At 38.7% G+C, this 13,175-nt stretch overlaps 1 protein-coding gene across 2 annotated transcripts in view; it reads left to right on the top strand.

The window, feature by feature from the left end:
- The window catches only part of plxna2 (plexin A2), a 234,746-nt gene that overhangs the window by 180,748 nt on the left and 40,823 nt on the right, over positions 1-13,175 (top strand). For both annotated transcript variants that reach the window (XM_048179285.1, XM_048179286.1), the window contains 3 exons: positions 684-777; positions 10,766-11,005; positions 12,799-12,942. In XM_048179285.1, the coding sequence (XP_048035242.1) occupies positions 684-777; positions 10,766-11,005; positions 12,799-12,942 (478 nt within the window). The remainder of the gene's footprint in view (positions 1-683; positions 778-10,765; positions 11,006-12,798; positions 12,943-13,175) is intronic.

Here is a 13,175-nt window from a genome sequence, read left to right as displayed (position 1 = left end):
GATACAGGTTTACTACAAGCTGGAGTTAGACATAAGTATATAGAATCATGCCCACCAGTAGGAACATTGTATTACTCAAGGTTTCTCTTTCATGGCTCAGGAGACTTAAAGGGGTAGTTCAGCCAAAAATGTCCTCCTTTACTCACCCTCATGATGTTCCATATTACTGTCTAGGAGAATCAATTGAGATATTGAATGGATCTCATATGTGATTTTCCTGTGGGTGAGTGTCCCATGCCATGGAATCAGTAGATGGGGTCACAATGTTGTAGCTGTTGTACCAGAGCGTTGCCCACACTGAACAGAACAGCATACGAGCGGTGCCTGGCTAATGAAGTGCTCAAGAGTAAACAACTGAAACACCTAGAGCTAGAGCTCCTCACCCATTCCACTCCCAGCTCTTTTGTTGTGCTTTATCAAGCCGTGGACATTCCCAGAATGCTAAGCAGGATCACCGCTGCTCCTGTTCCTTTAGTGTTTTCAAAGACACGTCTAGTATGTTTGATTAAATCTACTGAAGCCGGTTAAAAGCATCTTTAATCAGAACCTTCTCAAAAGCTTATTATCTTCTAAGCGCCACATCACAAAGAAATAAGTTTTGATTCAAATGGAGATGAGTTAACTGTTCGGCAAAGTTTTTACATTCACCCCATTCACATTCACTACTTCTATGTGTTTTTCAGCGGACACACACCTCTGGTGGTGACCGGGACGAACTTGGATGTCATACAGGAGCCGAGGATTCGGATCAAGTACGGCGGGCGGGAATCCGTAAACGTGAGTAGCTTCGTTTGCTTTATCGCTGGTTCCTCAATTATCCACCCTCACTTTTTAAATGACCTTAGTTACCTGAGCTCAGGAGCTTGTGGGAGAATGGCTCTCTCTTGTGAGCTGATATCTCACTAGGGCCGACGCGATGAAACCAAATCGCATCAGTTCGACCTCTGAGATGCGTGACCTTGGGAAGTGGGATGCTTTGTCTGCAGGTTTGAGTTAATTATCAGTGACTTTCAGTAGAGAGAGGATCACACAATCTGCGCGCTGCCTTTTTTGTGATGCATTAGACTAATTTTTGTCTTTTCTGTTGACCCACGGAGGCGAGATCCGTCGTGACTCACTGCCACAGCTCCAGAAATCTCATATATCTCCTACCCACAAGCCTCTGCGTGACCTCTTTTTCAAGCTGTGTATCTGTAATTTCGACTAAGTACCCTGCTGAATTATTCAGTCTCCGCAAAGTGGTGTGGATGAGGCATTTAATTTGAGCATTTTACTCTGCTCATACCACCTTTGCCATACTGGATTTTGTTGGGCATTATTTGTAGAATCCTGCATAAAACCAGCTTCATCCAATATATAGCAGTATAGGTGGAAAGTGGCCAGTTAAAGAGGGTTGTATTGGTTAATGGTCTTCAAAGGAAGATGAACTGCAGACACATTGGCTTGGTCAGCATAAAGATATCCCAAAAATAATAAGGTCCAAGGGCTGAGGAGTTGGTACACATTCAATTTGCTCGTCACTGCAGGGGGTCCAATTTTAATTAACATAATAGGATTTTTAGGTCTGGTCAGACAGGAGGATGGGATAGCTAGTGGCATCTCATATCTTCTATTGTATTATAATACTTTGGTTCGATTTTTTTTTTTTTTTTTTTAAGTATGCAGTACTGTATGTTAGATTAACAATTATATACATGTATATAGTATATGTATACAGGGCCTAAAAGTAGGCTAATACTCGCCAAGAGCCAAATGCGAATAAGTATATGAAACTGTGTCACCCGACATTTGGCTGGTAACATTTTTATTAATTCTATCAACGCATGAATGCGAACAAACGTGAACCACCCTCGGGACAGTTGACAGACCAGTGCTGCATTGTTATGAAACTTTAAGCCTTGACAATTTCACAAATATTCAAGATGTGAAAGGTAGCTCATTTCTTTACTCGCACGCTGTGTGGGAAGCATCCGAAGCGTGCACACAGAAAGCTGCGTCTCAGACATCGAGCGAATAATAAACTGAGCTCTCTTTCACATCTTCTTCCACTTGAATGGACAAATTCACACAAAATTGTTTCAAAAAATAGTCTTAAGTGAATGTAAACAGTTGAGAAAGTAAACGCATATGTACAGTATCAGTATATTACATCTGTGCATTCGCTCTTATGGTGACAGCAGCCTAATATTTCTGCTGCTGTTTGTGTTTTAAATTTTAATTAAACGACAAAGAAAAATGCTCACTCAATGCTCTTGACTGAATAACTTTTGTAACTTTAATAAGGATTAATTAATAAGGATGTTTAATTTATACAGTGAAGACTATGCATTATATACATTTGCTTACTTTATTAAATTCCTGTACCTGAAAACTACTGTCAGACCTACCTGAAAAACCTAAAAAGCACTGTTTATTTCATTTGTATCTTTGTTATATTGTATTTATTTGTGCTTTTGCTTGTAATTTATTTGTTCTTATTTTATTGACTGTTTACTTGTCCTTATTAATTACATTAGTTAGGCTAATAGTTTTAGCTGTCGAAATTGGAATATAGAGAATTATGAATTTTCACTGGTATCTAAAATTTTGGTTTCTTTACTGCCTGTTTTTGCAAAAACTGTTTCATGTCCAGTAAAAGATATTTATGGCCGGTACATTTTCTTAAGTCACCAGCCATTGGCAGGTGTGGCAAAAACTTAGTTTTAGTGTGGAAAATGCTTAGTTTGCTGGTGCCAAAAACAGAATGTATGATAGAACACAATGTACCGTTTGCATGAGCAATATGATGATATGTAAAACGCATCTTGTCAAGTGTGGAAGTGTTCAGAACAGCAATAATCACACATTATCTCTTACTTCACTGAGGTGAAAGCAAAACTGCTATAGCCGTCCTTCCTCTGTTCCGACACCACAACTGCACTTCAGTCCTCAGCTGTACAGATGTACCCATGTGCGGGTAGTTCTCCTGAAAGTCACTTTTAGTAAAAGAGACACCGGCTACGCAATGAGGAGTGACAGAAGCCCTGCGTTTCACCACGCTTCACAGACCCCAGAGCTCTTAGAGTTCTTAAAGGGACTCCTGAAATATGTTGTGTGGGCGCTGTTTGATGTGTCAGGTGCTAGTGCTGTCTCTTCCTTTCTTTCTTTCTTTCTTTCTCTTTCTTACTCTTTACAACAGACCAAGAAAAAGAGAGGTAGACAGAGAAAGGTTCGCTTCCTTCTTTCAGGCATCATCACCAAAGAGGCTTTGATTCCCTGCATTTTTATTAACCGTCGAGGTTGCGATTATGTATTTCTTCATCCCTCCTTTGCCTCAGTATTTTTGGAGAGGGAGATGGGGAACAAAACAGCCGCGGAGCCTGGCAATCAAAGCCGAGCGCTGTCAAGACAGCCTTCAAACTGTCATCTGCCTCCTCCCCAAATTGCTTCTCTTCCTCCTCTCCTCCCCTCCCGTTACCTGGCGGGGTTCTCAGAAAGCGAGCGAACGGCAGACAATTGCCTTTGTGCATCCTGCTGTACCTGTCACCAACCCGCAATTGAGACATTAATCATTTTCCTGATTATAGCTAAAAGATTAGTTTTTCTACCTTTGTCTTCTCTCGAGGAGGAGAAGAAGAAGAAAAAAAAATCGCTTGACACATGCGGCAGCGAAGAGATTCGGTAATGAAGTCTGGAGACGGATTCCTAAAGCGTTGCACGCCACTATCTGAGCCGATCACAAAGGCACTTCAGTTTTTTCTTCTAAAACGAAGCGATCAGACGCTCCCACCAATCAGTGTCAAAGACCTCCCCAGATACCTCGGATAAGAGCGCGCTCGCAAAAAACCAACATGAAGAACATGAACTATGGATGATAAAAGCATCTTAGCATTTAACAGAGCCACGGGCGTTTGTCTACAATCGTGCAGATGCTTATAGTTGTTCTACATTCACCCTAATTTCCATCCGTCTCATTTTTTTGCCCTTATATAGTTATATGCGCACGTACTTAAAACAACAAAGGGCATAAATCAGAGCTAATGGGCAACTCTTCTCAGTCATTACCATAAAACTTTCTATTCTCCTGTGTCAGTTTGTTGTGGAAGGTTCAGAAGAAGATATCATGCTTTTCATAGTGTAGTGTGTTTCAATCGAGCAGGTTAATGTTTAAAGGATTCTTAAAAAAAAAAAAAATAAATAAATTAAAAAAAAAAAAAAATATATATATATATATATATATATATATATATATATATATATATATATAAAATTCATTTTGAAGATTTATTAAGTGCTAAACAATGAGATTGTGGTTTTTATAATCAATTAACACTGTTTTTGTCATTTTTTACAAAAAAATGGACAAAATTTGTCACCAAAAAAGTCTTTCAGTTTAACCAAAATTTCGGATTTAGCAAATGACACTTTTGGTTATACTGAATAACAATATTTTCAAACAATGCTAACAGGCTGATATCTAGCTAGCTAGTTAGCTTACTATCTAGCTACCAAAGGGACAATCAAACATTTTATATTTAGTACAAAATATTTCAACATTTTTCATGTTTTATTGCGGTTGTACAGAATGACCTGATGTTTCGGGCCATGCGTATGAGCAAGTGAAAACAGGTATTTTAAATAGTTAAGAGAGTTAGTTACTTTGCTTTATGAACATGTGGTCCTTTGCAGGTGTCTGAATTATGTCACATCCTGTCACATGATACTGACTGTATGACTTGATCCAAAATGGTCCCTTTATATTGGTTACTCCGAATGACATCAATGAAATTCATTTTTCTGGACATTCTTTCTCATAACAAAGCAACGACTTCTACACATAATTTTAATATCATTTTGCACTATGTTGATATGTGATGTTTTGTAATCATGCCAGAATAAAAAATATATAAATTTATTACATTTTAAGATATTTTAATCACAAATGAAATGGCTGTATTGGCCTTTGGACGGTTGAACCGAATGGCCTTTGGACACTTCAAAATCTTTAAAATACCTTTATATGTGCAAAATATAATTAAAACATTTTGGATTCAACAAAAGAGATCTAGTTGTACTACCTTACATACTTTGGATGTCATATCTTTGTTTTTTATTATTATTAAGGTATATATAGATATATAGAGATATATATTTATATAGATATTGATTCTTTTTTGTGTTCCACAGAGGAAAAGAAACTCGCACAGGTTTGGAACAACATCAGGATGAGTAAATGATGACAGACTTTCCATTTTTGGCTGAACCATCCCTTTTAGGCATTAGTACTGTTTTCACTGACCCGAGTAACTCGAGACAGATTTTAGCCAGTCTCTATGCAACTCTTTGTCCTAGAGACAGAGAGATGAGCGGAGAGAGATGCTTGGATTCATTAGTTTAGGCGGGTAGGACTGTGCTTTGTGCTGAGTCATGTGTCAGTTCATGGAAGAACCTGAATCCAATTATTTCAGAGAGACAGAAAAGGATCCCAATTATTTCCACAGCCAAATACCTGCAGCTACTGCAGCCTGGTCATTGAAGGACAGGAGAGGAACTCAGATGTTATTAGTCTGGTGCAGCCCCTGCAGTACAGCTAAAAACACATTTGCTTTTGACCCACTCGGTATCTGCATTTCCTTCTGCTTATAACAAGTGTTATTTAAAATACAATTAAAAGCTGCTAATTAAATCCAGCCATGTGGAAAGCTACATTTTTTTTCCTCTACTGTTGGAAAACTGGTAGCTTGATGTGGGCGGAAGTGAAGAAACAAACTGGTACAGCAAGACAAAATGTGACAACAGCCAGTGTGTGTCCAGCCAGTTTGAAACAGATGGTGTGCAGAGGCTGCGCTAGGCTCTTCCCGGCCGTGCCAAGCTGGTAGTGGCCACAGCATCTGTCCCTGACATGGCACTGCCACGGAAGGACAGAGAAACACACACGCGATTCAATCGCATTAGACCCTTATCTTGTCCTGCTTAGCTGGGCAGCAGCGTTGTGTGCCATTCAGAATGGCTTTTCAATTCAATAACACAAAGGTTGCAGGTTTGATGTTTAGTAGGAGTGGTCCATGAGCTGGGGAACTGCTGGAACTGTCCTCCGCTGTCATCACTGGAGTTAGTAATAATTTAGCACTCACTTTAATCCTGAGTGAGTAACAGTACACTTACTACAGCGACAATATCCCTGAAGCAATCCGGTTTAAGTGTTTTGCTCAAGGGCACAATGATGATAGTTCATGGATCTTGTGGGGCTCAAACCTGCAACCTTCAACCACATCATCCCATATATATACAAAAGTTCAAATATTTGAGGTCGGTAAGATTTTATGTTTTTGAAAGAAGTCTTGTATGCCCAGCAAGGCTGGATTTATTTGATTAAAAATAGTCAAAACAGTAATTTTGTGAAATATTATTGCCATTTGAAAAAAAAAATCTCTTCTATTTGGATAAGGCCCGATCACCAATGGACTCTATTGGAATTGCTCAATTTCTTACTATTCTTCTCTGAAATGATTTTCATTTTTGAGGGCCTAAACATGCTCAAAACCTCACAAAACTTTGCACATGTGTCAGAATTGGCAAAAATTTAGATCTGATAAGGTTTCAGAATTAGGTGTGGCAAAATGGCTCGATAGTGCCACTGCCACCTATAAAATTCAACAAAGCACCCCTCGTGCTACATTTCACTAGCCTGGATGCCAGCCGAACTTAGCCCCGCCCACAACATTTTGAGGTCGGGGAGTTCGGTCTGGACTCGATCCGTAGAGGAGTAATTATGCCCGAACAGAAACTGTTCGGACCAATCACATTGTCAGCTCGATGATTGACAGATTATCACCAGAAACGTAATCATCCACGTCATCAAAGAGCGCTTGGGGAGTTTGATTGATAAGCGATCTAACCAATCAGAACGCCGCATCCGCCATTTTGTCCGACAAAGCAGTCAGGAGTTAGAAGATTAACCTCGGTGGAGTTAAACTTGAAAAATTGTGCATATTGACGTCTTTCCGCGTTTGAAACAACATTCATTCTCATGTTCATTCATGTTTATTTGATGCTATAAATGGACTATTAGGAAGAGATGATCGGTTCACGTGCCTCTTGAGCTGAGGCGCTACAGCAATCTGTCACGATCATGGTCACAACCCATTAAAGAGCCACAAAACGGTTTTTATTGTTTGAATTTTTTTAATAACTACACAGTTTGAAAGCTAGGACTTTGTTTAATATCATAAGTAACCTGCGCTGTCTCGTCTGTCGATGTGTTGTCAGTTTCCTCTTTGCTCCGCGATGTATTTTCCACTCTGTGTGGCGTGACAGCGCCACGGCTTGTCGGACAAAGCAACAGTAACTAAGGGGGGCGGGTCTTTGCGAAGGGTCAATTAGTTTACAACAATGATGGCTGTTGAAGAACTGAGATGTAGATTCCGCCATCGCGTCCGTTATAGAAGATATCGACAGCGCATTAATTTTAAAAAAGAAACAGAGGACCGCGATCAAGGCATTTGTCGATGGGAAAGATGTCTTTGCCGTCCTTCCTACGGGATTCGGCAAAAGTTTGATTTATCAGCTGGCCCCGATGGTCGCTAAGAAGAGTTCTGTTGACAACTATGCGTCGCTCAACATACGTCACTTACTCTGTAGCTCTGATTGGTTGTAGGTCTATCCAATTGAGGTCTTTCCTGGATCGGTTTAAATACGCCCCCATAATCAAAGCCCAATGGAGCAGTATCAGACTCATATTCGAACTAGAATTGAGTATGACCACGTCAGGCTAACATATCACATACAGGTATGACATTCAGTAGACACATGTAAAAGCCCAATACCTACAATAAAAGTCTCCTGGATCAAAATCTGAAAACCAACAGGAAGTCAGATATTTTGAATTTTCTTTGCAAAATTTGTGCAGTTTTTGCCATTTCCAGACATTGTACTTTAACGAACTCCCCTTAGTCCCCTTTTAATCAGATCAACATCATATATGGTCAGTCTAATCCTACGTTTCCGTAACAACATCGAAAGCTCAGTAGAACAGCTGATCATAGCTGTACAGGGCGGGGTTTCATTTCTCATCTCCATAAATATATCTAGTAGTAGAGCTAATGCAAAGGCTACAAATCAATTAGTCCTTTGCTAATACTTCCTCTTCATCGTGGAGAGTGCAGTTCATGGTTGCATAGCAACGACAGATGCCACGGGAGCGCAAGCACTTGTGGATAGGAGGAGAAAGCCGCGATGCCGCACTTTCCACACGTTTGACTGTTCACTGTTTTAAAAAGGCCACCGGGTCGCTGTGGCACCCGGGTGCGAGGGCCCTTTCAACTTGCTGATTTGGTGCTCAAGAAACATTTCTTATTATTATCAATGTTGAAAACAGTTGTTCTGCTTAATATTATTGTGATATCATGATACATTATTTTCAGGATTCTTTGATAAATAAAAAAGGTCAAAAGAACAGCATTTATTTGAAATGCAAATATTTTACTGCCACTTTTGATCACTATAATGCATCCTTACTGAATAAAAGTATTAATTTCTTTGAAGAAAATCTTACTGAACACAAACTTATGAATATATTCAAAATATAAATTTAGCAATTTTCTCACAATATTTAATGTTAGTTTTGTCTTATTATTTAAAGTCTTATTAATGTTTGTCATAAAAAGTCATTTTTCTATATTCAGTGACTGATTGTAGTTCCTCCTGCTTTTTAGCTCAGCTAAGAATCGTTTTTTTCAACAATTTGACTAGATCTGCATTTCCACCGCGCCCTCTCAGTTACCTGACGTGTGGTGCTGTGGAGTGTGTAATGGGATTACAGGTTTTGATGACAGTGTGACTTTAGAGTTATAGAATCCCATTCATTTTTAACCAGATCCAGCCCCTCTGAGCTGCAAGAGAGCTTCTGTTATCATGCAAACACGGTGCGTAATGCGAAGTGCCTACAGAAGAGACCCGAGCTCACGGAGGCGACGTCAAATGTTGTTCAAACCTACACGCTGTTCAGTCAGCTGACATGAAAGTCATAATTTTGGAAGCGTGTTTTCTTTTTAAGTTTTCCTGACTTTAAGTAAGCATACTAAGTCAGTCCTGCTTGATATTTTGATGTATTTGAGGAAAACCAGAACCAGAAGGTTGCAGGTTCGAGCCCTGGTTCGAGTTTTTGAAGGATAATTCAATGTGAAGTACTCTTTCAGAGGGTCAAAACCTCCACAAATCCTCATGTTCAAAAACAGAGGCTGTATTTTTCTTTTTGTGTGTGTGTGTGTGCCTTATTTTTTTCTCAGACTGTAAGTTCATTCCGAGAATTCGGCCTTGAAGACGAAAACCTCAAGAGTGTTTACTAGTAATGGCACTGACCTAGAGAGCAAGCAAAAGCCAATACCAGTTAATCACTGACAAGAAAACCATCTCGATCTCAAAATGGACAAATATCACTTATTATACACTCCTCGAGGGCTGAGTGGAGAGGAAGAGCAAAGGAATGAGGAACCAAAAGCTATGGAATGAGATGCACCCTCAATCTCACGAAAATCAAGTTTGTGTGGTCAAAATGAGTTACTATCGATTGCAGCTCTGGCTGCGAGGAGGCGAGATGCGAGTAGGAGGTGTGGTGCTCGCCGGTCCTGCCGTGCTTTGAAGATATTTAGCTCTAATTAAGTTTCTCCCCTGAGAGTCGGGGAGAAGAAAGAAATGAGATGAAAACCTCCCGGCACAGTCAGAGTTTCACAGCAATCAATTTTGTTGTTCGAGCGTCAGTGCTACTCCGAGGAAACGGCTCGGTGCCTGTGCACGTAGACGTGAGTGCGTCCGTCAAGTGTGACTGCTGATGTTTATGCAGTACGGATCACAGTTGTTGCATATTTGAGGTATGAGAGTGCTACAGCTTGCGTCATTTCAGCTCAGCAATGTAATCACATTGGATCTGAGGCGTAACGGTTAGGGATACATTAGCTTGTGTTGCAAGTTCCAAACTCATGAAATGTCAAACTTCTGACAAAAAATGTTCCCCAGAATAATGTTTGCAGAACATTATAAATTAAAAAAAAGACAGAAAATTAAGCCTTTTTAAGGACTTTTTTTTGTATTATTTAAATGTTTTCATCCAATAAATGACACTTCCCTCCAAGTTTTTATTACTTTGTTATTATTATTAATTGTGCTCATTTTAGTTGCTCATTATATTCTCTTTATTGTAGTGCAGTATTTTTTAAACTTGTTTTTGTTTTTTTTTTGTTTTTAAATAACAGCATAAATTATTGTTAATTAGAGACAAATACCACTATGATGTATTTTGCAATTTTAATAACAATGGGAAAATTGTCATGAAAATAATATCACAATGCAACAAATCCAAATGGTCTTAAAATATACTTCTTTTTATTTATGCAAAAATATGAAAACTTTTTTTTTTTTTTTAAGCAACCCGGACTAGTAGATATGCCAGTTCATTTTTGTCATGAAATACACTCACAGTAATGTGTAATGTGGCGAGATTCGATCTGAAGAGTGTAATTTACACTTTTAATGTTTTCTCTGTGAGTTTGTTTCTGATTTCTGAGTTTAAAAGGTAGTCTTTTCCTTTGTTCTCCAGCTCCGTTGTTGTCTAACAAAAGGAAATGCATCTGCAGTCTTTTCAGTTCAGTAAAACACTTGAAAACAGATGGTATCAAAGGGATCTTAATGGGAAAGAACTGAAGTGAGATGAAACAATGAATAACAATTACTCTCGAAAACTGGTGATGAAAATAAAGCATATTTCTCTCTGTCTCTCTCTCATTTCCAGGTGTGTAAGGTTCTGAACACCACGACTATGAGCTGTTTTGCTCCCTCACTGACAGCCGAGTACAGGCCGGGTTTGGACTCAGTCAAGCATGCAGACGAGTTTGGTTTCATCTTCAATAACGTGCAGGCTCTTCTAGTGTACAACAACACTAACTTCATGTACTACCCCAATCCTTACTTTGAGCCTCTCAGTTCCAATGGCATACTGGAACAGAAACCTGGATCACCTATCATTTTAAAGGTACGTCCAGCCACCATACGCCCGACCTTTAACTTTAGATCAGACTGTTACTATCCAAGCATATACAATGTATCCTGAAAGTATATATGTATATACTAGGGCTGTCAAAATTAATGCGTTAATACATGCGATTAATTTGTTTTTCAGTTTAACACGTAGAAAATATTTGACGCATTTAACACAGCATCCGTTTTTTTCCGACATCCTTTAGCTAGGGTTACATTATATGACCATGTTCTTATTCTTGCAAATGCTCCGGCCGCATTGAGTTCTCTTTCACGCTTGAATGGATAAAAACACACAAAATTATGCCAAAATGCCCATTTTGTTGAGTATCCTCATAAGCAAATTAGTTAAATAAAGTCTTAAAGGTGCCCTAGAACTTCTTTTTAATAGATGTAATATAAGTCTAAGGTGTCTCCTGAATGTGTCTGTGAAGTTTCAGCTCAAAATACCCCATAGATTTTTTTAAATTCATTTTTTTAACTGCCTATTTTGGGGCATCATTAACTATGCACCGATATATAAGTTGCGGCCCCTTTAAATCTCGTGCTCCCCCTCCCCCTGAGCTCGCGCTTGCCTTGAACAGCATAAACACAGTTTACACAGCTAATATAACCCTCAAAATGGATCTTTACAAGATGTTCGTCATGCATGCTGCTTGCATACATCGGATCATGTAAGTATAGTATTTATTTGGATGTATTACATTTGATTCTGAATGAGTTTGAGGCTATGCTGCGTGGCTAAAGCTAACATTACACACTGTTGGAGAGTTGTTGAGAGTTGTTTATGCATTATACAGACTGCAAGTGTTTAAAAATGAAAATAGCGACGGCTCTCTTGTCTCCGTGAATACAGTAAGAAACGATGGTAACTTTAACCACATTTAACAGTACATTAGCAACATGCTAACGAAACATTTAGAAAGACAATTCACAAATATCACTAAAAATATCATGTTATCATGGATCATGTCAGTTATTATTGCTCCATCTGCCATTTTTCGCTATTGTTCTTGCTAGTCTGATGATTCAGCTGTGCACATCCAGACGTTCTGCCCTTGTCTAATGGCTTGATCATGGGCTGGCATATGCAAATATTGGGGGTGTACACCCCGACTGTTACGTAACAGTCGGTGTTATGTTGAGATTCGCCTGTTCTTCGGAGGTCTTTTAAACAAATGAGATTTACATAAGAAGGAGGAAACACTGGAGTTTGAAACTCTGTGTATGTCTTTTCCATGTACTGAACTCTTGTTATTCAACTATGCCAATATAAATTCAGTATTTAATTCTAGGGCACCTTTAAATGAACGTCAAGAATTGTGAGGAAATGTGATGCGTGTCAGATCCACATCATGTACATAAGGTCTTAAAGTGACAGCAGCCTAATAAACCTGTTGCTTTCTGTTATTAATGTTAATCAAACAACAAAAGGAAAAGAGAAAATCACTCAATGCTCTTGACTGAATAACTTTTAGAGGTTTAATAAGGATTATTTTGTTTAAATTGTAATTTATGCAGTGAAGACCGTGAAGTGTTTGCTAACCTTATTCAATTTCTGTATATTTCCTACCTGTTAGATCAGATATTTAAAATATACTGTCTTTGTTGTTTCTACACTAATTTAGAGATGAAATGTGAAATTACTACAATATAAAAATATATTAAAAACGTTTGTTAGGTGCGATTAATCAGAGAAAAAAATGTGTGATTAATTTAGTTAATCAAATCACAGCACTAGCTTTTCAAACATAACTAACCTTCATTCATGTGTTGTGTGTGTACCAGGGTAAGAATCTGGTTCCATTGGCCTCTGGAGGAGTGAAGCTTAATTACACTGTTCTGATAGGAGAGACTCCCTGTTCCGTCACCGTATCCGAGTCTCAACTGCTGTGCGAGCCACCTAATCTCACCGGCCAGTACAAAATCATGGTAAGTATGCATGCGTATGTTGGGAATTTTTTGGACACATCCAGCTCAAATCTGTTTTTTTTTTTTGTTTTTTTTCTGAAAAAAAAATCGAAACCTGAAATTTTATTTCTGATTTATGGAAATGTATCTCAGTACACTTTTTTTGTCATTTGGGACACAGCACCCCCATATAGTGAATTACATTATCATTCAAAAGTTCGGGGTCAGTAAGACTCTAAAGGCCCTTTAGTACT

The sequence above is a fragment of the Megalobrama amblycephala genome, linkage group LG24 (genome assembly GCF_018812025.1).
Source record: "Megalobrama amblycephala isolate DHTTF-2021 linkage group LG24, ASM1881202v1, whole genome shotgun sequence".
Classification (NCBI taxonomy): Eukaryota; Metazoa; Chordata; class Actinopteri; order Cypriniformes; family Xenocyprididae; genus Megalobrama; species Megalobrama amblycephala.
This window is presented reverse-complemented; position numbering and strand designations above follow the sequence as displayed.